Source organism: Hakea prostrata, chromosome 10, assembly GCF_041222555.1.
Source record: "Hakea prostrata isolate BN-2017 chromosome 10, UWA_Hpros_2, whole genome shotgun sequence".
Classification (NCBI taxonomy): Eukaryota; Viridiplantae; Streptophyta; class Magnoliopsida; order Proteales; family Proteaceae; genus Hakea; species Hakea prostrata.
The window spans coordinates 40,222,915-40,250,089 of NC_142609.1; the positions used below are offsets into that span (position 1 = coordinate 40,222,915).

The 27,175-nt window shown below is 37.1% G+C and overlaps 2 protein-coding genes and 1 pseudogene across 3 annotated transcripts; 1 reads left to right on the forward strand and 2 right to left on the reverse strand.

The window, feature by feature from the left end:
- Positions 1-254: 254 nt before the first annotated feature.
- Positions 255-2,714, reverse strand: LOC149002926 (kinesin-like protein KIN-12C; annotated as a pseudogene).
- Positions 2,715-7,043: 4,329 nt separating this feature from the next.
- LOC149002927 (disease resistance protein RUN1-like) lies at positions 7,044-12,492 on the forward strand. Its single transcript, XM_089138396.1, has 6 exons — positions 7,044-7,742; positions 7,901-9,011; positions 9,124-9,435; positions 9,532-10,179; positions 10,290-10,731; positions 11,078-12,492. The coding sequence occupies exons 1-6, from the start codon at positions 7,186-7,188 to the stop codon at positions 11,146-11,148; spliced, it is 3,141 nt and encodes a 1,046-aa protein (XP_088994522.1). The 5' UTR covers positions 7,044-7,185; the 3' UTR covers positions 11,149-12,492.
- A 1,112-nt stretch (positions 12,493-13,604) lies between these two features.
- On the reverse strand, positions 13,605-23,644 carry LOC149002928 (kinesin-like protein KIN-12F). Of its 2 annotated transcripts, none has more exons than XM_089137681.1 (16): positions 23,275-23,644; positions 23,016-23,150; positions 22,829-22,912; positions 22,592-22,717; positions 22,384-22,443; positions 22,246-22,299; positions 22,047-22,139; positions 21,759-21,854; positions 21,380-21,528; positions 17,915-18,064; positions 17,528-17,657; positions 16,402-17,433; positions 16,190-16,288; positions 15,959-16,108; positions 14,316-15,038; positions 13,605-14,214 (listed from the first exon to the last, which is right to left on the reverse strand). In XM_089137681.1, the coding sequence occupies exons 1-16, from the start codon at positions 23,575-23,577 to the stop codon at positions 13,954-13,956; spliced, it is 3,645 nt and encodes a 1,214-aa protein (XP_088993807.1). In that variant the 5' UTR covers positions 23,578-23,644; the 3' UTR covers positions 13,605-13,953. The 2 variants fall into 2 exon arrangements, with proteins under 2 accessions (XP_088993807.1, XP_088993806.1); XM_089137680.1 differs by having other exon boundaries at positions 13,606-14,214; positions 14,316-15,044.
- Between the last annotated feature and the right edge of the window lie 3,531 nt (positions 23,645-27,175).

Sequence of the window (27,175 nt, forward strand, 5' to 3'; positions counted from 1 at the left end):
ATTCTGATTCCTCAAACCGTGATTTTAGTATTGTATTTTTTGGTGGAATCCAACAATTCAGTTGATCCACCTAATCGTCATAAATCTAGAACTTCATATCACTGAAGATATACATTCAGAGGGAGCTAAGAAATGCTAAGAATTTCAAGTACCACCACATTGATGGCTAAACCAACCTAGTCATATATGAATGGAGACCCAAGTAGGGACCCTGACATATGATTCATTGCTCCTTTTCTTGCCTACAATGCCGCTTGTTATGCTTGCACTTCAGTCGCACCACCAAACATTAGTCTAATTCCCTGTGGTCTTGATATATTGATCCAAATTCAGCTTTCCATGCTTGATCATCATTTGGAGATGCGGCTGTGAAGGTGTTGTCTGTTATGTCAGAATCTTGAGGATATAGTGCCTGTAATGCAGATTCTGGCAACCGGCTCTCTGCAAGATATTGTTTCATTCTCACCATCTCCATCTTGTGCTTTGTTTTCTGTTTCTCCATTTGCTTCTTCAACTTCTCAATCTCTTGTTGAGCTATTGGGTAGTTCTCCTGCACCCATGAAAAAGTTGTCACTTTCATTAGTTTAAAACCTCATCATACTCTAAATTAAATTAAGAAATGGGGTTTCATAATAATTAGTTACATGTATGCTTACTTCTGCTTCTGACACAGCTTTCTCTGCCTCTGTCAACCTTACAATAGGAGTTCCCCAGCTGCATGAACTGCTTCTGCAGTGTCTTTAAGTTGAATCCTAAGACTTGTGTTCTCTTTCTTCAAGTGTTCCCTCTCTCTTTCTCTCTCTACTCTCAAGATTGAGAGCTCCGCAGCAAGTGATTTGATGAAACGGGACCCCTTACACTTGCGTCCTGCTTTTGCAGCTGCATTTTTCACCTCAGCAATCCCTTTCATGATTTTCTTGTGTTTATCAAACAATTCATTATATTTCTCCTGCAGCTCTACATAGTGTTCAATAATCTTAGCATGGCCAAGCACGGCCCTGTTTATTACATCATCCAATTCCATTGTGCAATTCTTCTCCAGTCTCAATTCTGCCTCCAGCTTCTCTGCATGTTGATGGTTTGATTCAAGGTTGATTCTCAATTCATCGGTAAAAGAAATCCACTCACTTTCCTTCTCTGTCCACCTTTGCCTTTCCTTCTGAATTTCTTCCTCAATCTTGTCATGAGTATCTACACTTTCTCTCATTTGGACTGATCCTGACAATGGATTAGAGCTGGACTGTTTGTCGATGGACTCACTTGAAAATGCTTAAGAGAGTCTTCTCTTACCTTCGTTGTATATTCTAATGATGATTTCCCAGTTCTGTCTTCCTTAGCTGGTAAAATCTCCACTTGCCAATGCTTTAACCTGACTAGTTTTAATCTCCTCACTTTGTTGTGGAATGGAATTGTTATTACTCTCCTGTCTGTACTGCTCAACCTGCAGAATTTCTTATTATGACTAACATGCAAAACCTGGTACAGATGGAACAAGTAGTTGTGGTGGATGAGAGTTTCTCACCAGATAATTTAGCTGTTCAATTTTAGCTGCTTGTTCTGCACAAAGACTTGTAAGATCCTTTTCTCTCATTTTTGCTTCCTCCAAAAGCTTTTCAGCATCCTGACAAAGTCCAAGAAGATCAAGACTTGAAGCAACACTCTGCACCAAATAAATGAATAAATCCTCCCCATTCCCTACTCTCTCTCTAAGTGTGTGAAGTCAATTACCTTAGGCACTTGGACTATCAAGCCCTCAGGAGGCCCACCTTCATTGACCGGCACACTACACAAGTTGAAGCTATCCTGGCCTTAGACCAAATTTACTACTTCTTTTGCAAAACATACACAGCAAAGAAGAATTATCTTGTGCTTCTGGTATTTGCAGTTTTGGTGATGCTTGAACTCCAGCATCAGCTTTTTCCACTGCTGGATATGGCTTCGGTGACAAGCGTTCAAAGGACAAGGCAACTGAAGATTTATTTGATGTTGAGTTTCTCTGATGACAGTCAATAATCTGCAAGCCCCTGTGAAGGCTAGCAGCCAAGGACTCTGTGGAGTTGGTGAATATTTTGCTTGACCGCAAAGATGAGTTATTATGATCACTTACTCTAAGTGACTGTCTTAGGACCTCCGGGTTGATTGTAGAATTCTCTGAACTACGATTTTGACTGGTTCGAAGATTTGATGAGGTGGCTATGCTTTTCTTAAGGTGCCAGCAAGTTTAGGTGACTCAGACAAGGCCAGGCCTTCAAGGACTGGAGACCATTGGCATGGTTTGATTGAAAGGCTACTTCTGATGGCAGAGTTAATGATACTAGAAGTGTCCGGGCAAGCAAGAAGGTTCCCCATATTTCCATCATTTTCATCAGAAGACAGTTCTTTGTCAGACTTTCTCAAATGGTTTTCTTCAGTTTTACTTTCTTCTGGAAATCTGTTCGTGTCATGGTGACTTGAAACATAAGTAGGATCAAAGTTTTCCTCCAAGAAAGATGATTGGATGCAATCTTCATTGTCAAGTAGCCCTCTTGATTTGTCATTGGAGGAACTATGCACATTGTCCAACTGGTCTGGTAACATCAATACCTTCAATTGACGAATCTGGTTACTCAAATCATTAACATCACCTCTGTTATTTCATTTATCACTGGGATATTTTGAATTGCTTTTACTCGCTGTCCAAACCTTAATGTGCTCAGGGTTTCATTTTGCCCATATCGTATTTAGCAAGGATGACAATTTCAAGCAAATTAATAAAAGGTGTGAAAGGGGGAAAAATCTTCTTGTGTATCAGGTCAGCAACATTATGGGTCATTTTCTAGTCCACCTGGATCTGGTACTGTTGTTAAATATATAATGCTCCGGATCCCCATTATCTGAAAGTCGTTCAGCAGAATATTTTTTGTAGAATCTGAAGCATAGTACATTGCGAGATAAAAGAACGACGAGGATTTGGGAAAGTTTTCCTCATCTTGGCCTAAGGAGAAGAGCTTTATTTATACTTGTGTTTTAATGTACAAGTGATACAAGTAGTGTATGGATAACCGAATACTTGTGTTTTATTTTGTGGTAAAACATTTGTAACAAAACGAATATAGGCACATCGATCGTACCGAAAAATACCCATAACTCTAAACCACTTATCCTCACACTTCTCATGTTAAAAGGATTTTTTTTTTTGGCCAAATTTAACTTCGTTTTTTTACATTTTTTTTATGAGGTCTTGCGCGCACCACGATTACATCCTCAAATTAATGCCGCCGAATGGGTGCGAACCCAAGACCTCCCCGTGGGAGGTAGAGTCTTTAACCGCTTCTTGCATGCTTCTAAACTGCATTGGTTCAACATTGACTAGAAAGAACCTATCATTTCAAACATTTTTTGTTGCAAATCCATCCATTGTACTAGATTTGGTGTGGAAGTGGGAGTGACTCCCTGAGGAGGGAGCTCAGTCGGCAGCTCAGCAAATTTTACTGACGCTCTTGTTCTACAAGGGCCTGTGTATCTTTTGAGGTCCATCCTCTTTGGCTAGCCCCATTCTTCTTAGCAATGAGGGTTTTCCTGAGATTTAGATCTATGATCTCCTGAATTTTCTCCAACCATCTCTTTTTTTTCAAGAGTGTTTTGAAGGAAAAGCTATTAATGGCTCTTTGTTAGCATTTCCCATAGACGGCGCCAAATGTTGTCGTAAATATATTCTGGGAGCTCCTTGGTTTGTTCCTAGTCCGGATCTAGTTCTTGAAGTCAAACAATGGTAAGAGTGGGCTGCCTCTAAAGATGGGGAGTCACATCTAATGATTAAGTTAATTCATGTAAGAGAACCATAGTTTTCCTCGTGAAGGGATGTTTACTCAATCTCGAACCTTTGGCAAGGAACAATTTCGTAGAACATTGCAACAAAGACCTATCAAAGTACAAGAAGATATTGAGATTGTTCGATGGTAGAAAAGAAACAAAAATAATAAATCATGTACAAATAATTTTTAAATTTTATTATTTTAAACAATATTTTGCCGATTTAGTGAGTTACATGACAAATGTTCTTTTTTTATTATTTTTATTTGTCTTATATATTTTAGATGTAGAGATCCAGAAAAAAGAAAAAAAAGTAGTTTCAAAATTTGTTTTTTTGAGGGGGGATATAAAAGGTTTTTGTTTATGGAGGCATGAAAACTTTGATTTTAATTGTAAAAAACCAATTTGCTCTTGAACTTTACAAAGACTAAACCCCCTCTCTTTCCCCATACTTATTCAAATTACTCATATTAAAATGCATATTAAACACGTAAAATACAATTGCAATACACGACTTATTGGGCCGAATTATCGGAGACATAGTCCTTGCCATATGGATCGATTAATTATCATACGTATTCACACTCAAGTTTTTACTAACTATGATTGGTTCTTTCTCTTTGTATTGATACCACAAGTGCTACTAAGGTAACTGAATCACTTTCCACCCTCACATTTTTCAATTGTAGTTCTCTAGTCTTTTCCAAACTTTTCAAGATTGCATAATTTTTGTGCCATAGTTTTGTATGTAGCCCAAAGAATACCCAAAATGAATCAACCACTCCTATGTTTGAGTTTTGTACGTAGCTCAAAGAATACCCAAAATGAATCAACCACTCCTATGTTTGCATCTTGCATTATTCCACCAACACCTCTATTGCCAGGTTTTCCAATAGAATTACTATCCAAGTTTAATTTATGCCAACTTATAGTGCATTCCAAAATATTTCCTCCCATTGAGGCTGTCTAGTTGGTGTATTTTGTAGACCAATTCATTTTGTAACTAACAATTCCCTTTGACTTATGCACCTGTTTAACTTTCCTGAACTATTTTGAGGCTTCTTTCTTTGACCTTAGTTATCATGGAACTAGAACTTAAACTTAGAACCATTTTGAAGGTGGAGTAGAGTCAAAGAATGCCCCAATCTTGGAGTTTTGAAAGGGATAATTGGAGAAGCAACTTTAATGATGCATGCTGATCACTTTCCCTTCGGATCCTATGTGTTCTTGTTTATTGATAAAAAGTTTTTTGAAAAATTTAACTTATATCAACACATAACTTTATTCTTTTGATAGTAGGAAGGGTTGCTGAGATCTTTTCGTTTTTTTAGTAGAAGAATCATTTATTGAGTAGAAATCGAGGTTACAGGGAAAGATTTATTGACTGAGCTTTCCTGGCTAGGTCATGTGCAAGTGAGTTCTGATATATTTTTCACGTAGGGGTGTAATTGACAAAAAATAATAATATAAAATGAAAAACCCCATATGGAATATCTTATCATTTAAATAAATAATCAAAATTTTGATTAATCAATTATTTAAATTTGACATAAACGTAGCTGAACGGCTATGTAAATAAATTCAACCACATTGAGCTAAATCTGAATCATTTATAACAAACAATCCAGATTTAATCCTATCAAATTTAATGGGTAGGATTTCTAGGAACATTAACCCAAGCAATTTACATTACCGTATAGCCACCACTTCCCCTTCAAATTTTATACAGATTTTACGTTTGTATTTTAATTTTTTTTAATAAAATTCCTTTTCTCTTACGGTCCCACCACAGCAGCAGTGAATCCGACCTCCCATCTTTTCACGTAGCTTTTCTCCATCATTTAAACCAACTTTCTTGACTTTTGGGGTTTAATTACGAAAAGTTTCATTTAAATCAGATAATTGGATAAGCACCTTTAACAATGCATGCTGAGTACTTACCTTTTCCTTTCCCTTCTCCTTCTCCTTCTCCTTCTCCCTGTGATGTCTTCCATATTTTTTCCTTGCATCCTGCTCTTGTAATCTGTGCGTAGAATCCTTAGAAAGTCATCGTGATTTTGATATTTTGCTTTGTTCACGACCATGACGAGGAGTTTATTACTATGGATAGGATTGATATCGTTAAAGAAGATGAGGATTTTTCAGGTCGAGGATAAGGGTAATGACTCTGGTTTATTTTTTGATCCCACAACACCAGTAGTGAGTCCCACCTTATATCTTTTCAAGATTTCGCATTGCTTTTTCTCGAGCAACTAAATTCAAAAGTCCTTGGCCGAAGACGTATGACTTGGTTTATTTTTCGATCCCACAACCCTAGTAGTGAGTCCCAGCTTCTATCTTTTCTGGGTTTCACATTGCTTTTTCTCCTGCAACTAAATTTAAAAGTCCTTGACGAATGACTCGGTTTATTTTTTGATCCCACAACATTAGTAGTGAGTCCCACCTTCTATCTTTTCAAGGTTTCACATAGCTTTTTCTCTTACAATTAAACCCTCTTTCGATATGTATGTCGTATTTTTTGTGTTTAATTGTTACTGTGGTTGTTACAACCATTATTCTAAAAGCTTAGGTTCAACCCATTCCTTAGCTAGGGTGACATTGTCTATTGCATGTATAACATTTGTATCGAACTTTGTGTTTTCATGCATTTATCTTTTGTATTTCTTTCTTTCATTTGATGTGTCTGTGTTTCCTATCAAGTTCATGAATGAAGTTTTTCACCTTCGTACCCAAAAAAAAAACCTTTTTTTTCAATTGGAAAAGTAACTTTAATGATTTGCACGTTTCGAAAAATTTAGCTTGAGTATATATCAACACATAACTCTGATTTTCTAATAGTAGAAGGCTCACATGAATTTTTCAGGTAAGGATATAAATGATAAAAGATAGTAAATTAAAGTTTAAAAAACACATACGGAAGATCTTATCTCCAAAAAAAACTCGATTGATCAATTATTAAAATTATATATGGGTTTCAAATTTTTATTTTCATTTTTTCAATAGAAATCCTTTTTTATTTTTACCGTCCCAACTCCCACGTTGTGTCTTTTCACATAGCTTTTCTCCAGAAATTAAACCTTCTTTCTTGCCTTTGGCAGTCGATTTGGAAAGTCAGTCTCCACGTTGAATTGGATAATTGGAGAATCAATCAACTTTAGTAATTCAAAACGGTGAGCATTTTCCTTTTACCTTCTGAGTAGCTTCCCTTCTCCCTGTGATGTCTGCGTTTTCCTCTCTTTTGTCTTCTACTTTCCCTTCCGATCCTGTGTCTTGCATATACATATTCTCATTGCATCGTCTCTTGTAGTATCTGTTTTTCACTCGTCTTTGGTAGTAGAAATTGTCTTCGTCCTTACTGATCTTTGGCTTAATTTCTCCGCCACGGAAGCCAACATGAGCTTCGGAGCCTCGTCGACTTCTGATCTTTCGCATAATGTCTCCATGGCGGCCTTGTCCAGCGGAGCCTCGTCTTCCTCCGGCCAGTGGAAGTATGATGTCTTCTTGAGTTTTTCCGGGGAGGACACTCGTACTAATTTCACCGATCACCTCTTTAACGCACTGGTTCGAGAAGGTATTCAGACTTTCAAGGACAACGAAGGGCTAAAAAGAGGAGAGGATATCTCCTCAGGACTAATGGCTGCCATCGAAGACTCCAGGATTGCCATTATCATCTTCTCTGAAAAGTATGCTTCTTCCACCTGGTGCCTCGACGAGTTGGTAAGGATACTCGATTGCAAAAGAGATGGCCGAACGGAAGAGGTTCTCCCTGTTTTTTACAGGATCGATCCATCAAATGTCAGGAAACAGAGAAAGAGTTATTCTAAGGCATTTAGGACACACGAAAAGCGTTTCAAGAAGGAGAAGGAGAAGGAGAGGGTGAAGAGGTGGAGGGATGCTCTCACAGAAGCTGCGAATTTGTCAGGGTGGGATCAACGAAAGGTTGCTGATGGGTAAGTCTTATTAATCGTATCTTTTGGTTAATTCATGTTGCTTCACAGTTGCAGCCTTTTGATTTAGTAATCTCTTTTCGTTCTTTTTGTTTTTTCTTTCTTCCATTCTTTTGTTCTCTGTGTTTTCATGTATATGGTTTTTTCACCAACATGATCAGGCATGAAGCAGAACTTATAAAGAGAATTGTCACACAAGTGTTGGCAATAACAAACCACCCCGGATGCTTGCATGTTGCAACATGTCCAACTGGACTTCACTCCCACGTAGATGCCATATGCAGTTTGCTGAATGAAGGCGGATCAGATGTTTTTCGCGCCATAGGAATATATGGCCCCGGTGGAATTGGGAAGACAACCATAGCAAAGGCCGTTTTTAACGTTATGTCTAGAACCTTTGATGGTAGTTGCTTTCTTGCTGATGTTAGAGAGGCTTTTAGTCAGCAACAGGGTTCTCTGCATCTGCAAAAACAGCTTCTTTCTGATATTTTGAAACGTGAAAGCATAGAGATTTACAATGAACACCGGGGAACCATGATGCTCCGTGATCATCTATGCCGTAAAAGAATTCTCATTGTTCTTGATGATGTGATCAAGATGATACATATGGATAAATTGGTTGGTTGTTTTGATAGGATTTGTCCAGGAAGTCGAATCATCTTGACCACTCGAGATGAACATCTGTTAACTGAGTTGGATATGGATGAAAAATATAAGTATAAAGTTGAGGCAATGAATAGGAATGAATCTCTTCTACTTTTCTGCCGCCATGCCTTCAAACAAGATCATCCCTCAGAAGGCTATGAGCAGCTCTCAGAAAAAGTAGTACGTCATGCAGGAGGCCTCCCATTAGCTCTCGAGATTTTTGGTTTATCTCTATACCAACGAAGTCCAGCTGAGTGGAAATATCAACTGGAGAAACTAAAAATGATACCTGATGGTGATGTCTTGAAAAAACTTAAAATAAGTTATGATCTATTAGATGAGTTTGATCAGCGCATATTCCTTGATATCTCATGTTTTTTTGTTTTAGAGGACAAAGACCAGCTAACTATGATTTTAGATGCCTACTATCCGAGCGTAGCAACTGCAATTAAAATTCTCAAAGAGAGGTCTTTGGTAACAATTGATGAATTTAACTGTCTACGTATGCATGATCTAATTAGAGACATGGGTAGGGAAATTGTTCGCAATGAGTCTATCAAGAATCCGGGAGAGCGTAGTAGAGTGTGGAATACTGACGAAGCCATTGATATATTGAGAAACCTCACTGTAAGTACTACTAACACATTCAAATGCATCTCTTATCATAATACATGATGATTCTTTTTTCTTTTTTTTTTTTTTTTCTTTTTTTAATTTAATAAATTATCTTTTTGGTCAGGGAACAAGTAACGTTGAAGCCTTAAACATATCATTTAGTGCACATGAGGATTTTCACGAAGTGATTAGAGGTTTTTCCAGAATGCCAAATCTAAGATTTCTTCTAGCTATCTGTTGGCCGATTGATGGAAGGAAAACCACTATAAATTGGGAAGTATCTGATCAAGAAGAAGTTTTTTTGTTCAAAAACTTAGTTTTGCTTGTTTGGAATTATTTTCCTTTGGAATATATACCAGCAAATTTTCATCTGGGAAACCTCGTTATTCTTCGGCTACAACTCAGCAACCTTATTAAAGTTTGGAAGGGAACCAAGGTATGCAAAATTAAGTTTGCCAATTTTTTGTTATATTTTTTTGAGTGAATTTTATGATATGTAATTGGTGGAAACTACGTTTGTCTTATCTTCCAGGATCTAAAAATGCTGAAGGTCCTCGACGTTAGGTACTCTTTTAAGTTAACCCATATGTCGGATTTCTCTGGACTCTGGAATCTTGAGAGATTGCTTCTCTCAGGGTGCCACAACTTGGTCGAAGTCCATGAATCTATTCATTGTCTGAAGAAACTCGTGGAATTGAATCTATACGGCTGCACCAATTTAACAAATCTTCCACGCGGTATCAACAAATTGGAATCCCTTGAAGAACTTAATCTTAATTGGTGCCACATGCTTGGAAATTTGCCGAAGGGATTTGGGAAATTGAAATGTTTAAGAATTCTTAGTTTGTCAGGTTGTGATTTCACAGACGATGATATGGCTAGAGGTGGTCTTGGAGAGCTTCACTTGTTGGAGTCATTAAATGACTTAGATCTGGACAACAACAAATTTAAGAGCCTTCCAATGCTTCCGTCAAGTTTGCAATGTCTTTCTGTAACTAGTTGCTACAGTTTGGAAAGATTACCACATCTGTTAAACTTGAAGCAATTACGGAGGTTAGCCCTTACAAAATGTAGAAACGTGACAGAAATTCAGGGCTTAGAGGGTTTGAAGTCTGCAACATCTATAGAATTGCAGGATTGCCAAAAATTGGAAAGTTCTATGAAGAAGAGAATCTTTCAGGTTTGTTTGTTTACTCACACTAGCTTTCTATCCCTTGAAAAGAAAAAAAATAATTTATTTGATCTCTTAATTTATAGAAGGAACATGGTCTGATTTGGTCTCATGGACAGGATATATGTAAAGAATTTGGAGATGGTGAGACCTGTGACATCTTTTTTCCTGGGAATGAGGTTTCTGATTGGTTTGGCTTTCAATTTCATAACATGGAGATGCAGCCACAACAAAAAGGGCTGATTATATGCAGCACCTTTGAACCACCCCACACGTTGGCGTCATCTACCGGTCAATTCCATGTTGAAGTTTTTAATAATTCAAAGAATTTTACATGGAAGCATGACAAAGAAGTGCGCATTCCCTATCGGAAAGAGTTTATTTGGATGATCAAGATACCTAATAGTGCTTGGAAATCAATCGCTGCTCAAATTGAAGATTGGGATACAGTAACTGTTCTAACATACTTTAACGCGGGGGATGAAAGATATGACTCAGACAAAACTTCGCTCATTTTTTCTGCGCATAATACAACAGTCAGAATACAAAAGTTGGCGTTAAGTAGGTTATGAGGATTCATCCATTCAATGATTCGTGTTAGCTTTGAATTGAGAACTTTCTTTCTCTTTTCTTTTTTTAAATTCGAAAAATAAAAATCTTCTGTTGTTTCCCTATTTGATTGGATAGGAGATAGGTCCATATATGGATATCTTATTGGGTGTCTTCTGGGGCAACTTCTAGCTAAAGAGGGATGATGGATTTTTATTTGCGGCAGCAGGCTCTGATTGAGCCGCGTCATCAAAATAAAAATCAGCAATTGAGATTTAAACAAAGAGGGGTTATTGTAAATATTCATTTTTTTTCTCACACTTTAATCCCTTAAAAGTTTATTAATTTACAATAACAGGTCCTCTGCAGCTCGACGACGGGGAGAGTGGGAAAGCGGATGTCGAGAACGACGATCGGAGAAGAAGATAGAAAGGCTGATAATGGTAAATCCGGTGGTTTATTCGGAAGGACTTCCTGCTTCATGTGCAACTGATCTAAGAATTTTCTTTTCACTCTTGGTGTTCACCCACCCGTCATCTAGTTGGAAGAAACCGAATTGGGAGCACTCGCTGCTCAAACTAGTCGGGGCGGCGATGGTGAAGGAGATTCAAGGCTTGCGCCTCCGTCTTCGCCTACACCGGCTGTGTTCATAGGAAGGAAGAGACTGGAAGGATTAGAGAATCTGACGGCACTTCATCTCAGTGGACAGCTGGTGCCTCTTCTCAGAGATGTAGGTGCTCTCTGGACGTGATATTTTCATTGTCACCATGTATGTGTCTATCTGTATTTAAGTAGCAAATTCTACTTTTCAACTTCGTATGTAAAATATCTGTGCTTCTTAGTCTTCTTCTTCTTGATTCTTGTTCGTGGGGGTTGGATTGGATTGATTTCCAGGTGTATCAACGAAGAATGACGATGTTAAATTTAGTACTTAGCTTTTCTATTTTGACTTTCAGAATTTCTTTATCATTTTCCAGCCAAGCCGAACAAGAGGGGTGTCTGGCTCGGAGCTCTCGTAGATGATGGTGGAGTGCTCCTTGTCACGCAGGTCGAAAACCCTAACAGAGCCGTCGGCAGAGACGGAGGCGAATACGCCGACGCCGCCCCAGGCTCCACGTTGCCCTCGGAGATGCACCAGATGCTCCTCGTATATTTCGGACCGTTTCTGCTGCTCCTCAGATCCTCCATCATGGTTAGGATCGATACTCGTCCTCCCCATATTCTTCATCTTCTCTTTTGGGTGTCGGCTTTGGTTTTCCTTTCCCTTTCCCTTTCCCTTTCCCTTTCCCTTTACGATTCGATGCACCACCAACAAACTGCGACACGCCAGGTTTCAAAATCGATCAATCTCCCAATCTTCCGTTCCTCTGGATCATCCCTCTCTTTCTGCCCTATTTTCTTCTACCAGAGGTTGATTTGCGAGGACCTGTTATTGTAAATTAATAAAACTTTAAGGGATTAAAGTGTGAAAAAAAAATTAATATTTACAATAACCCTTCATTGTTTAAATCTCATTCGTTCATTTCTATTTCGATGACGTGACTCAATCAGAGCCGTCTGCTGCTGCCGCAAATAAAAATCCGAGGGATGATGGCTCTTCTTGCATCATGATCAACCAATATTTAGTTCAATATTTCATGAAAGTTACAGTTTCTCTGTTTCCAAATAGTGGCTCTTCTTTCACCCTAAAAAAAAAAGTTTGGTAGCTCTTCTAGTGTTTCAGTCATTCCCTTAATTAAAATTTTTGCTTTTTTCTTTTCTGATTCAGTTTTATCCAGGTCAACTTATGCATGGCTTTATATTCTCAAGTTAGTTTTTACATATAATTTAAATATATCAATATCATGACCTTAAGGAGGTTTGAATTCTTAACCTCTACTATAAGGCGTTGGTCTTTTACTAATTGAGCCAATTCATTGAAGTTCTCTAAGGGCTTATTTGGTTACATGAGTCTGGAGATTTCAAATATCTAGAGATTTCAAATCTATAGATTTCAAATCTATGGAGTTATAATTTATAAAATTAAATGTTTGGTTGTGGAATGAGAGATTCATCCAAAAATTATTTGACGCGTGATTTTTGTGAATGTGCAAATGTATAGCTTTGAAATCTGGATTTCACCCTTCCCAAAACTCGATCACGTTTTAGTGTAAAAAGGTGAATCTCTAGATTTCATGAATCTAGAGATTTTTACAACCAAACAGGTATAATTCTCAGATTCATGTAACCAAACAAGCCCTAACTTCAAATTCACAATGAAGTTATCAAATAAGGTAATATAGGACCTACATTCACATAAGTATAAAAGGATCGTTAGACAAACAAGTTGAATGGAGAGGTAATCCATATGAATAATTAAGACAGTATGAAACTTACACTCCTATGATTATAGAAGGATGGTCTTGCGGACGAGATGGGTGGAGAGGTTACCCAAAAAGAATACTGATGATCATAATATGCATATGGGTTACCCAGGCAATCCGAACAATAATAAGGTTGCATTTTATATGTAGTTAATAAAAAAATGAATTGAGTTCTTCACCATAGAATGTAGAAAAGAAAAACAAAAAAAAAAACAAAACAAAAAAAAACAAAACAAAACAAACAAACAGAATTTGGAGTGCACTAGGTTTTGGTCTGAAAAGCATGTAATGTAATCAAATTTACGAGGAAACAAATTAGATTGTCAAACATATGGACATGCTTTCAGCATAGGGTAGGAGCACACGTGAAGAGTTTTAGGTTCGACTGTTCGAGCCTCCATCCCATAACACTCTGCACCCCTTCCATCCGGATGCTTCAAATGCATTTAGATTTATCGGGCTCTCATAGAAACACTTGGTTGATCCCAAATCACCAACATTATTATTTTTATGGTGATATTAATGTACTTTTACCAACTAACCAAAACAGAATCAATCCAACCCTTCAATTTTGATTCCTCAAACCATGATTTGGAAGAACAAGTAGTGTATTTTGGGGGAATCCAACAATTCAGTTGATCCACCTGATTTTCATAAAATCTAGAACTTTATATGACTGAAGATATACATTCAGAGGGAGCTAAGAAATGCTAAGAATTTCAACTACCACCACATTGATGGCTAAACCAACCTAGTCATATATGCATGGAGACCCAAGTAGGGACCCTGACATATGATGCATCACTCATTTTCCTGCCTGCAGTGCTGCTTGCTGCTTGTTGTGCTTGCACTTCAGTCGCACCACCAAACATTATTCTAGTTCCCTGTGGTCTTGATATATTGATCCAAATTCAGCTTTCCATGTTTGATCATCATTTGGAGATGTGGCTGTGAAGGTGTTGTCTGTTATGTCAGAATCCTGAGGATATAGTGCCTGTAATGCAGATTCTGGCAACCGGCTCTCTGCAAGATATTGTTTCATTCTCACCATCTCTATCTTGTGCTTTGTTTTCTGTTTCTCCATTTGCTTCTTCAACTTCTCAATCTGTTGTTGAGCTATTGTGTAGTTTTCCTGCACCCATGAAGAAGTTGTCATTTTCATTAGTTTTAAACCTCATCATAAATTTAATTAAGAAATGGGATTTCATAATAATAAGTTACATGTACCCTTACTTCTGCTTCTGACACAGCTTTCTCTGCCTCTGTCAACCTTACAAGGAGTTCCCCAGCTGCATGAACTGCTTCTGCAGTGTCTTTAAGTTGAATCCTAAGACTTGTGTTCTCTTTCTTCAAGTGTTCCCTCTCTCTTTCTCTCTCTACTCTCAAGATTGAGAGCTCTGCAGCAAGTGATTTGATGAAACGGGACCCCTTACACTTGCGTCCTGCTTTTGCAGCTGCATTTTTCACCTCAGCAATCCCTTTCATGATTTTCTTGTGTTTATCAAACAAGTCATTATACTTCTCCTGCAGCTCTACATAGTGTTCAATAATCTTTGCATGGCCAAGCACGGCCCTGTTTATCACATCATCCAGTTCCATTGTGCAATTCTTCTCCAATCTCAACTCTGCCTCCAGCTTCTCTGCATGTTGACGGTTTGATTCAAGGTTGATTCTCAATCCATCGGTAAAAGAAATCCACTCACTTTCCTTCTCTGTCCACCTTTGCCTTTCCTTCTGAATTTCTTCTTCAATCTTATCATGAGTATCTACACTTTCTCTCATTTGGACTGATCCTGACAATGGATTAGAGCTGGACTGTTTCTCAATGGACTCACTTGAAGCAGCTGCATCCATATGTGACTGCAACTTGCTCCGTAACAGTTGAATTTCATTCAAAAGCAATTCCCTTTCACTTGTGTCAAAGGTTGCATTTCTGTACTCAGGATCCAATGCTTCCTGAAGCTAGCAAATATCAGCAATTACGATTCTTGCAATTAGTACATTAAAAGAATCCAGGATTATTGAAATATATTTAAGGCATCATCCACTTTTATATTGGAAAGATGGGAAACAAATGTGCCCCCCACCCCCCGTTCAGTACTTCACCATACCTCCAACTCCATCCACCACACCACGTGAAAGAAATTAAAAACAAAAATAGAACTTTACAATACTACAAAAAAGGTAAACATCCCAAAAATTATAATAATAATAATAATAATCTTTGACCAAATAATAACAATAATAATAATAAGTTGTACAGTACTTATTGAGTTATTACTTATTAGTCACTCCATTAATCATATCTTACAAAAGCTTCCATTGGTTGGTCCATTCTAGGGGTGTAAATGGATAATAGAAATCCGCATCCATTTAGAGGTATTCAAATCCGTCCAATTACTAATTGGATGCGGATATGGTATACCCCTTTCCTACTAAATATTATCCGTCCGATAAAATTATAGTATCAAGTTACTCGGATTTATTTTCTTATTTTGTAACTTTTTTACTTGAGATATGAGACTATTTTTTTAGATTAGATTTTCAACTAAGATAGCTACCAAAGTTCTTAAATTCTTAAATTTCAAACTTAGCCTCACAAACAAAATGGCAAGGATGTCAACAGATAGTCGAAAACTTGTATTCAATTTGTATTCATACCAGTTAAGAAGAATCTACTTAAAAAAATAATTGATAGGATATTATCCAAATCTGACCAAATATAATATGATGCATTTATGGTATTACCACTATCCTACCGTTTACACCCTCCATTCCCACAGATATCATATGTATTGCTGCACTATCAGTGTTCAATTTATTGTTCCATACTATCGATCTTCGTTCTGCTCAGAAAATGCTTAAGAGAGTCTTACCTTGGTTGTATTTTCTAATGATGATTTCCCAGTTCTGTCTTCCTTAACTGGTAAATCTCCATTTGCCAATGCTTTAACCTGACTAGTTTTAATCTCCTGACTTCGTTGTGAAATGGAATTGTTATTACTCTCCTGTTTGTACTGCTCAACCTGCAGAATTTCTTATTATGACTAACATGCAAAACCTGGTACAGATGGAACAAGTAGTTGTGGTGGATGAGAGTTTCTCACCAGGGAATTTAGCTGCTCAATTTTAGCTGCTTGTTCTGCACAAAGACTTGTAAGATCCTTTTCTCTCATTTTTGCTTCCTCCAAAAGCTTTTCAGCATCCTGACAAAGTCCAAGAAGATCAAGACTTGAAGCAAAACTCTGCAGCCAAATAACTGCATAAATCCTCCCCATTCCCAACTCTCTCTCTCTCCTAAGTGTGTGAAGTCAATTACCTTCGGCACTTGGACTGTCAAACCCTCAGGAGTCCCACCTTCATTGACCGGCACACTACACAAGTTGAAACTATCCTGGCCTTGACCAGATCTACTTCTTTTGCAAAACATATACAGCAAAGAAGAATTATCTTGTGCTTCTGGTTTTTGCAGTTTTGGTGATGCTTGAACTCCAGCATCAGCTTTTTCCACTGCTGGAAATGGCTTCGGTGACGAATGTTCAAAGGACAAGGCAACTGAAGATTTATTTGATGTTGAGTTTCTCTGATGATAGTCAATAATCTGCAAACCCCTGTGAAGGCTAGCAGCCAAGAACTCTGTGGAGTTGGTGAATATTTTGCTTGACCGCAAAGAGGAGTTATTATGATCACTTACTTTAAGTGACTGTCTTAGGACCTCCAGGTTGATTGTAGAATTCTCTGAACTACGATTTTGACTGGTTCGAAGATTTGATGAGGTGGCTATGCTTTTCTTTAAGGCGCCAGCAATTTTAGGTGACTCAGACAAGGCCGGGCCTTCAAGGACTGGAGACCATTGGCATGGTTTGATTGAAAGGCTACTTCTGATGGCAGAGTTAATGATACTAGAAGTGTCCAGGCAAGCAATAAAGTTTCCCATATTTCCATCATTTTCATCAGAAGGCAGTTCTTTGTCAGACTTTCTCAAATGGTTTTCTTCAGTTTTACTTTCTTCTGGAAATCTGTTCATGTCATGGTCACTTGAAACATAAGGATCAAAGTTTTCCTCCAAGAAATATGATTCAATGCAATCTTCATTGTCAAGTAGCCCTGTTGATTTGTCATTGGGGGACCTATGCACATTGTCCAGCTGGTCTCGTAGTTCTCTCATATCTTCCTCGTCAATATTTATATCTTGCTCAATATCATTATCTACGAGGGGTAAGATCACAGACCGATTGAGACTCAACCTTAAGTGGTTCAGGCTTTCACGTGCATTTCTTCCTCTGAAGTATCCATCATTCTTTGTCCCAACTGAGCAGTATACATCTGACTTTGCTTTTATAAGTTCTTCCTGTAAAAAGGAGGCACATAGTATGGTAGATAATCTCATGTTGAACAGTAAACCATAGGTGATAATTTATGTGTCTGTCTGGTAACAACAATACCTTCAATTGACGTATCTGGTTACTCAAATCATTAACATCATCCTCTGTTATTTCATTTATCACTGGGATATTTTGAATTGTTTTTATTCGCTGTCCAAACCTTAATGTGCTCAGGGTTTCAGCCCTGTATCTGCATTTAGCAAGGATGACAATTTCAAGCAAATTAATAAAAGGTGTGAAAGGGGGAAAAAAGTACAAACCCCCCCCCCCCCCCCAACACACAAAAAAAAAGAAAAAAAAAAAAGTACCATACTGTGAACTTTGTTTGCCCCTCAATTCACCAAAGTCCCCAAAAAGTACTGTTCCTCCCCCACCCATGCCAATGACCAACAATAAAAAAGGAATAAAAGAAAATTGAATAAAAATCCATGGTCTATTCTGACTAACCTATCTTCTGGAGAAATGGTACAAATAACTGTGAGTTTGACATTGCCACCAAGTGATTCCCTTAGTAAATGTGTTAAACACGAAGTTTCATATGGGAGATCTTGAGATTTTCTTGACTGATTGCCTTCTGCCAGAATGTTGACCAAGTTCCTGGATGAGGGATAAAATAAATCAAGCTCATCGACATTTAGCTCAACAAAAACATTGTACTAGCCACTCGTCAGCTTTCAAGTTACAACTATGGTTTTTAAAATTATATCAATAGAGATTTAGAACAATGGAAGGATGGGTGTCAGTAATAGATTTAAACCATGACATTGTAGTCAAAATTTCATATTGCATTACAAGGCAAAAATCTCCTTGTGTATCAGGTCAGCAACATTATGGGTCATTTTTTAGTCCATCTGGATCTGGTACTGTTGTTAAATATATAATGCTTCAGATCCCCATTATCTGAAAGTTGTTCAGCAGAATATTTTTTGTAGAATCTGAAGCATAGTCCAATGCAGATAAAAAGAACCACAGGATTTGGAAAGTTTTCCTCATCTTGGCCCGAGGAGAAGAGCTTTATTTATACTTGTGTTTTAATGTACAAGTGATACAAGTAGTGTTACATGCAGACTCTCTGTACTTCAGAGTCTTGATAAACTTCTAGCAGCAACAAAGAAGGAACTGAAATGAGTTTTCAGCATGTCAAACCAATTCAAAATTTGAAAGGTTGTCATCATTTTTTGAATTTGTAAAAACAAATTCTAATAATTTGGATAACAGATGACTCTAACAGAAGCAGAAGGAAGAAAAAAAAACAACCAAACAAACAAACTAATGTGGTTTAGCAAGATTGCCTATGAGGGATCAGAACTACTTTATTAACACATGAGAATAGGGTTCATTAATGCACTGTTGTCATTGTTGTCAACACAGTGCATAGGGTGACTGTATAGTACAGAGAACAGAGAAGTAGAGAAAGTGTACCGATTCAGTAATGTTGGGGTTTGCATTGTCATGCTGTGTCGGCATTATTATGAGCCCAGTTCTAACTGGCCATTCAATGGATGTTGGATCAAGCAGTTGAAGTAGGAAATGGTGCTCCTGTATCAGAGCTGTGACTGCAACACCTTTGGGGTTTACAGCCCTCAGTTGTGATTATTGTGGACCAACATAGGTATCTAGAACTTGGAGTCCTCTAGAATTTTATAAGTGCTATTGCAGGATGGTTGTGCATCCCGGGTAGCCCATGTCACAAGAATTTTATGTCAGTGTCACATGACAGTTTGTTTTACAGGACCATAATACGACCAGCTATGATGGATGATGCATAAGTGTTGGGCTGTTAAGAAGCATCATATAAATAAACTCATTGAAGAGAAAATGAAGATGTCGAGATGTATGAGAGGAAAACCAGGAAGAATAAAGTAAGGAGTGGTCATATTAGAACTAGTTTAGAGAAGCTCTAATAAAAAATAAGCTACAAGAAATTCATTTGAGGTGGCACAACAATGTTCAACGAAGGCCTTTAAATGCCCAAGGTACGAAGGAGTGATTTAATGCAAATTGAAGGAACTAAAAGAGCTAGGGGCAGACTGAAGATAACCTTATCATAAGTGGTGAGAAAAGATATGTATCACTTAGGCCTTGGATCCAGTATGGTTTTGATTAGATCTGATTGGAAGGCAAGGATGTACATAACTAACCCTATTTAGCTGGGATAAGGCTTATGTTTGTTGCTGTTGACAAAGACCATATGTTTATGATTATATCAGTGTGTGTGGAAGACTAATAAACTTGGGATTGCCCCAGCCAGAAAAGGTCATCTGTAATAACTGAAAAGTCAGCTTTGAGAAGCATTATCAATGTGGTGTGTGCCTGAGACAAGAAAATGTCAGTGCCAAATGAGTGCCTACATCAATGGGAACCATCAATGTTCGAGGACAGCCAAGAGGGAGTGCCAAGTGAGGGGTCCCTGATGGAAGTATTGAAAAAGTGCCAAGAGATAAAATTGGAGAAACTTTCAACCCCCTTTCAGCATCAACATAGGACCCTGATTCAACCCCTTTTCAGTATCAACCTGGGAAGAGCGGGATTACTGACCTCATTCACTATCCCTGACGTAGGTTCCCCACTCACCCCAAGAAGGTCCAAGGCCTAAATGAAGGCCTAGCACTGCTTCCCAACAGCCAAAGCACTGCCCAGCAGCAGAGGAGCAAGATTCTACAGCAGAGTTATTTTGGTAATTTTGAGCAGTTCCTTTTGGCTTTAGTTAGATTCAGGAGTTTGTTTGAAGTTTTATTCTGTATTTAATTTGTTTTTGGGTCAGCCTAGGATAACTAGAATTCCTATTTAAAATAGAAGTCCAATTTAAGTTGGAAGTGCTAGATAAATTCTGTTTTTCTGATGTTTGAGTCCTAGGAATCAATACTAAAGCCTATAAATAGCCAATAGATGCTTGTAACAAGAAAGTTTTGATGATTTTAAGCAAGATAAAGGATCGAGTAGGGTATTAGGTTTTCAAGCAGGGAATTCCTGTTGAAGCTTGGTTATTCACATTCTTCCCATCAATCATCATCCACATGCCCCTAAATCCCCTCTCATACCATTCAGCTCTTCTTCTTTCTCCCAGAACCCTAAATTCCATAACTCCCAATCCCCACCACAGAATCCCCCCCCCCCCTGCAGTCACCACTCCCTCACTCCAGCGCTCAACTCCAAGTTGCTGCTGTAACTATCAGCCCTAGAATTTAAGCTTCCAAAATCCTAGAACCTCTTGAACTTGAATCTGAAACCAAAAAAAGCAAGGTTCAGATTTGTGTTTCAAAAACCCTTTGTCTATATAAACGCTAACACCCCTAACAGCTCACAATCCCCTAGCTGCAGGGTTTTGTAAACCCAAATTTGCTTGCTATTCATCAAGGATCCCTCATTTATTGGCCCTTATCCCAATGAGGCTACGTAATCCCCTGTGTCAACCTAAAAATAACAGGGTAATTTCCAGTCAACCTCACCCCTCTCTTGTTCAGAGAATAATGGTGCTACAAAATTGTAGAGAAACGAAAACAGGCACATCGTACTGAAAAATACCCATAACCCTAAACCACTTATCCTTACACTTCTCATGTTAAGAGAATTTTATTTCGTGGTAAAACATACATAGATATATTTACCAAAAATATTCATTGAAACTAAAAAACCTCTTCTTGCATGCTTTCAAACCAACCCCACCCCCCAAAAAAAAAACCAACAACAACCCAGTTTGTTGAAGTTCCAGTAACAAAGATAACACACAAGAGTGGGCTGATTCCTCTGGACTCTAGGGCTTCTAATGATTTTCAGTTAAGCTCATAAACCATGTGACAGTAAATAAAATTTCGTAGCCCCAAAAAAAATTAACCCTATAAAAGATCATGGTAGCTTGATATATAACTAGCTGACTATTAAGTACTAATGGACATGGAAGGGAAGCCATACCCAAGCTGTGACAGAGACTTCTTTACATTTTTGCCTTCCTTAACATACTGTCTACCCGCATCATCAAGTGTATTTCTTTCTAATCCAGCAAGATCAATTAGGCTGATTCTGCTCGTCTTTGTGCTATCAAAGCATTTTGATGAGGTCTCCTGTGGTGATTGCAAAATGTTTTGCTGTAAAAATTATATGATACTAAAATGGAAATGAATGGATTCATCCCAGAAAAAATGGAAATGAATGGGAGATTATTAGAATTCAATGACTAGGTTCTTGAAATACTCATACTGACTGTACACAGCCACATGAAATCAGCAAAGGGTCATCTCTGTCAATTGTTAACTGTAATAGATGCAAACAACATAGCATGACTCACACGTACCTTGCACCAGGATTCAATGATGCATGTGAAAACAATATGAGACCGAGAGCTCTTGGAATTTATACTCGTTGCACCAACCTTTCTGTTTGAAAGTCCCTGCATCAAGTGTAAGTATTGAAATTAAAAATAATTAACATGGAAAATAAATTGCATAGTAACATAGTTCCAAAAAGGAAAATCCCAAAAGAAAAATGAAGTTTTGTATTAAGTTACAAAACACAGTTTTATAGATGATAAGTTTGCAAGGCAACCAAAAAAATTGAAGGTTGATACACCGATATTAAGTACCTTAACCAGTAGCTGTGTTACATCATCATAGTTGGTCACGTACTCCTCAGTCAAATGCTCAATGTAGAAACCATTCTTGGAGTCATCTCCTATCTGGTCCAAATTGAACAGACCAATTTAACCATGAAAATCTTTAATCCAGCAAAGTTTTTCAAGAATGGAAGATATGATAAAGAACGAAATGAACACAAAACTTCACCTCAAGGTTCCGTTTTGTTGGATCGAGCAAATCCCCAATCTGTCCATTGTATATCTGCAGCCAGGAAATTTCATAAGGAGAACCATATGAAGCTAAAGACTAGTTAATTATAAGCTCTATAGTAGTAATAAACAATACCTCAAGAAAAGAACAACGACACTGGTAATTCATCTGCTTCCCTTGAGAATTCTCTTGCTCCTAAATAACATCAGAAAATCAACATGGACCTATCCTGGCAATCCTCTCCTTTTTCCTCTTTTTTTTGGGTTGGGGGTTTTTTGGGGGGGGGGGGGGGGGAGAGAGAGACAATTATAAAAGGGAAAGGGAAAAGAGGGGTTGCACTTACTCTCTGAATTTCAGAGAACAACATCTGAAACACTCTAGGGACAATGCCCTGGTGAATAGTTGGGGAATGACCTTCGACCATGGCTCCGGGTGGACCCCACATGGTGTAAGTCTTTCCGCTCCCCGTCTAATGAGAAACCAATAGAAGTTTAAACGAAATTTGAATGATGTTAACGAGTAAAGATGAAAACTTTTGAGGGAAGAATCGAAGGAAAAAGAAAAGTCAGTAGTTAAGTACCTGACCATAGGACAAAATAGAAGTGTTGAAACCTGTCAATGAATCTTTAACTAGCTGTACACCGACTGCCTTAAAAATGTCTTCCTGAACAAAGTAAAAGAAGAAACAAATCAATTACCCATTTAAACCTAAAATATGAAAAACAAAACCAGCAAACATACGAGCATGAAATGAGTGAATTTTGAACCTGGGAAGTACTTTGATCCATGATAGAATCAAAGCTAAACAATCTGTCTCCCACTGATAATGAATTAGCAGAATCTCTCCGAATAGTAGTTTCCTGCTTATCATGCCCAATATCTGGTTTGATCCTTACCAAAACCTAGCAAAGAGCTCACGATTAACAATTTGTAATTAAAATTCAGACATGAAACAGTGAGGAGAGTGGACTTAAGTGTCTTATAACTTGAATTTTCGGTTTAATTAAGCGGGGAAATCCAGGATACCTTAACTGCTGGGTCCGAAACCCGTGGTGCTTCTCCTTGACCTCCAGTTTGACAGCTTTCTTTGTGGAAATTCAGCGATTCTGACAGTGATTTTTTGGCACCCACAGGTGAGGTAGAACCCGCAATGATCTCCGGAATATTGGGTTCTGGCGGTGGATCGTTTTCTCTTCCGAATTTTATCTTCGAATGCTTGGACTGCATCTTTAGCTTGCGAGAGGAGAATCTGGAAAACTGGTTTGGGATCGATTGGGTTGAAATGCCTCCCAAGAATTGGCTTCGTTCATTCTCTGTTTCCCGTCTCATTGTTTACGAATTCTGACAATGAAGCAGGTGTCTGATTGATCAGACAGAACAGAACAACAGTAGTACTGTAGTAGTATGTTCAAACGCGCTGAGAGGGGGAAAGAGGCGAGAAACGTTTATTTTTGTTGTCTTGAGATTAGAGAGCCGTTTTTACCAAAAAAAAAAAAGATTAGAGAGCCGTTGAAAAAAATAAAGATGGCTTTTCGCCTCTTCTTTCGATTTAGCGGATTTGAATTTTCATTTTTCGAAGAATCACAGTGAATTGACCTAGTTACCCTAGCTGGCAATTTTCTTTTGACTTTTGTGGCTTAAACTCTACATACCTCACTTTAGTATTTTAAATTACGGGTTGTACATTTTATAAATGACAAGATGCACGTTATAACTATTTCATCTAAAATTCTAGTAATTCATGAGTGAAATGTTCAGATTACCTTCATTAAAGTCAAATGATAGCTATTTCTATACAGGAAAACATCATTGGCTGTGCACAAGTCTCTGTTGTGCGCAGCAATGTACATATATATCAAATAATTGGTTGAGAAAACAAAGTAAATACAAGACTATTGAGAATTTTTAAATTTAAAAATTAAAATTTTAATCTCAGCCAATCATTTATTACAAAAATACATTGTTGTGCACAGCTAAGGATTTTTTTTCCATTTACATGCACCTCATTTTTAATTTGAACATACATTTATTTAAATAGTCTTCACTTAGTCATCTTCTTCATTCATGTAATCTCTCACTCTCTCCACCTAGTGCAAGTACCATGTCTCGCAACGACCATTGCAACTCACTCTCTATGAGAAATGGATCACCCGATCGAACTCTGCTTTATTTCTTCTTCTTTTTTTGGGTAATCTCTGATTTATTTCAACTATGATATGGTTGTACTTATTAATTTGCTATAGTTGCAATTTGTATAATTTGTGCAATTTTTTTTAATTAATTTGGATGCTATGGTTTTGAAAATTTGTCATTCTTTGTGACAAACGGAACCAGCTATCATTCTAATTGTTGCATGTTAATTTATTGATAATGTGAAATATGTGATACAAAATTACCACACAAAAAAATGTGATACAAATATTAAAATTAGCATTTTTTTTTTTAAGAACAATTAATTTCATAGCATTTATTTTTGATTCACAAAACAAGTGACTGCTAAACCTAGTTACCTTGTTCCTCCTCTAGTAAGATGAGAAGCAACAAGAGGAGGATTAAGGGTTTGAGTTTGGAAGATTACAATGATGAGATTCTATGGAGATTCTAATTTGCTTGTCATTGAAATCAATATTCAGATCCATTCTAAATTCAAAAAACTCTGAAGGAGGGGTATTTTGTGGGTGATTTTGTTGGAGAAGTTCCCCTGACAATGTACTTGGTTTGTTGGATCGTCGTAGTTGTGTTGATTAGGGTGGATTTGGTCATCATCTCATTGAAGAGATTGATTCGTTTCTTGGTGTGGATTGCATCTGACGATGCATTCACACGAGCAAGGGCTGTTGCTGCCGAATAGATGTCTAGAATAGCCCTATGTGAAATTTTCAAATCCAGTAGTTTTAGTTTCGGACTAGGTTTTGAACTAGATTGGCATAATTCAAAATATTCTCAATTTGCTTTTTCTTTTTAAAAGAGAAAACAATAATAAGCCCAATTTGAAAACCTAATTCCAATTTAGTGTATTGCTCCATTGTACCAAATACAAATATATAATTGTTCCATTCACTTCTAATGGTGTTAAGTCATAAGTGACGTTGGATATTCTAATGTCTATTTTGCCCTTCTAAAATTAAGAAGTTAAAAGAAAATAAATGTTATCCTCATTTTAAAATTATATATATAATACCAATTTTACTCTTCTTTTCTTGCCTGGTTAGAATCTAATAAGTCGGATCCTCACAAGATGAAACTTGGAATTTCGTAAAATTGATAATGTCAGGTTGCAAAGCAAATAAACAAAATTCATATTTAACAATCACCTCCCCTCACAAATGGAGGATTTTTTTTATTTTTTTATTTTTTTGTTACAACAATAGAGGATTTTTATTTGCTGCAAAATCCAACGATAGATATTGCACCACATGTACAAGAAATTTTCTAATGGTGTTAAATCAAATAGTAAAGGTACAGATGTAAATGAGCTTTCTTTTCTACAAATTAAAGGATTTATTATTTATAATAAAAAATATTATTTGAAAATTTTGTAAAAACAAATCCATAAATCTACCCGACTCTAAAAATCGATGATTCTCTACCCAAAGAAACATAACAATTCATATACTTCTTCTTCTAACTCCACTGTCATTTCCTCTCAAAAGATTTTCTTCAATAATCAACAATTCACTTATACCCAAGTCATGGATTAGCATTTATCGAGTTTGATTCTTCAATAATCAACTTTTGCACTTCAAGGGTCAAGAGCTCTTTTGAAACCCTAATCTCCTTGTCAAATTAGGGGTGAAGAATCCGTTATATGGTTCTATTGGGCTTTTTAGCTATGAACTGAATTATACTAAGTAGTTTATAATCTATAGCATTCTTTTTTTTTTATGCAGATCTTGGTTCATCATTTGGGGAATAGTCTTTATCATGGCTTCTACAAACTAAGCTTGAAGAATCCATTATATGATCCGGGCTTTATAGGTATGAGATGTACTAAGTAATTTATAATTTATGGCATTCTTTTCTAGATGCATATCTTGGTTCATCATTTTGGGAAATGGTTTTTATCCTGACCTCTCCAAATCTTTTAAATGCAAGAATTGCTACAGATCTTAGTCCATTATTTTGCAAAAGTTGATTCTTGAAGAATTGAACTTTGACAAATGCTAATCCATAACTAGAGTATAGGAGAATAGTTGATTCTTGAAGTTAACCCTTTCATAAAAGATGGGTTAGATGGGTTGTTTGTTCTTCCTTGGGATAGGGAATCATTGATTCGTGGGTAAATTTTGGGATTTGATTTTGCAAATTTACAATAAGAAATCTTTTTTTGTAAATAATAAATTCTTTACATATTAAAAAAGAATAAATTCTTTACATATTAAAAAAGAAAATTTATTTACAAAGGTACCCGAGCTATTTGATTTAACAACATTAGATCATTTCTTATAGTCCTGGCCCAATATCGACCGTTGGTTGCATGTTGTAGCCACTACAGCAAATAAAAATCTCACTATAGTTTAATCCTATTAGAAGTAGGAATTTCCTAAAACTGTTTAAATTAAATCTAGCTTGCACCCAAATTTTGCTTTGAAAAACAAATGCAACAAATTTCAAAGTTGTTGCATCAAAACTATTTCTTGAAGCAATAATTTTCATAATTTTCACTTTATGCTTCAAAAATCACCTGAAACACAACGATTTTCTCAAATGACTTTGGTCAATTTTTCAAGACAAGAAACACCAGAAATTAAATCCAGTCTCAAAATCTAAAATAAAATGTACCATTCTAAACCATGCCTATAACTTAGTCAAAAATGGTTATGGCAAAAACTGAGATTTCAAATGGAAAATACTTTCAGTCCTCCATGTAATAAGCCATTCCATGCTCAAGAACCTTCTTAGAAAAAATCTTGAATGATTTGTGTCC

What these genes read in the sequence shown, in the direction of transcription:
- LOC149002928 (XM_089137680.1), bottom strand. Translation starts at nt 23,577, where the DNA reads ATGAGACGGGAAACAGAGAATGAACGAAGCCAATTCTTGGGAGGCATT. An exon ending in TGTTCTCTGAAATTCAGAGA is followed by an intron (nt 22,444 to 22,591) that starts GTAAGTGCAACC and finishes GATGTTATTTAG; the next exon opens with GAGCAAGAGAATTCTCAAGG. An exon ending in TCATTGAATCCTGGTGCAAG is followed by an intron (nt 21,529 to 21,758) that starts GTACGTGTGAGT and finishes CAATCACCACAG; the next exon opens with GAGACCTCATCAAAATGCTT.
- LOC149002927 (XM_089138396.1), top strand. Translation starts at nt 7,186, where the DNA reads ATGAGCTTCGGAGCCTCGTCGACTTCTGATCTTTCGCATAATGTCTCC. An exon ending in CAACGAAAGGTTGCTGATGG is followed by an intron (nt 7,743 to 7,900) that starts GTAAGTCTTATT and finishes CAACATGATCAG; the next exon opens with GCATGAAGCAGAACTTATAA. An exon ending in AATACAAAAGTTGGCGTTAA is followed by an intron (nt 10,732 to 11,077) that starts GTAGGTTATGAG and finishes TTACAATAACAG; the next exon opens with GTCCTCTGCAGCTCGACGAC.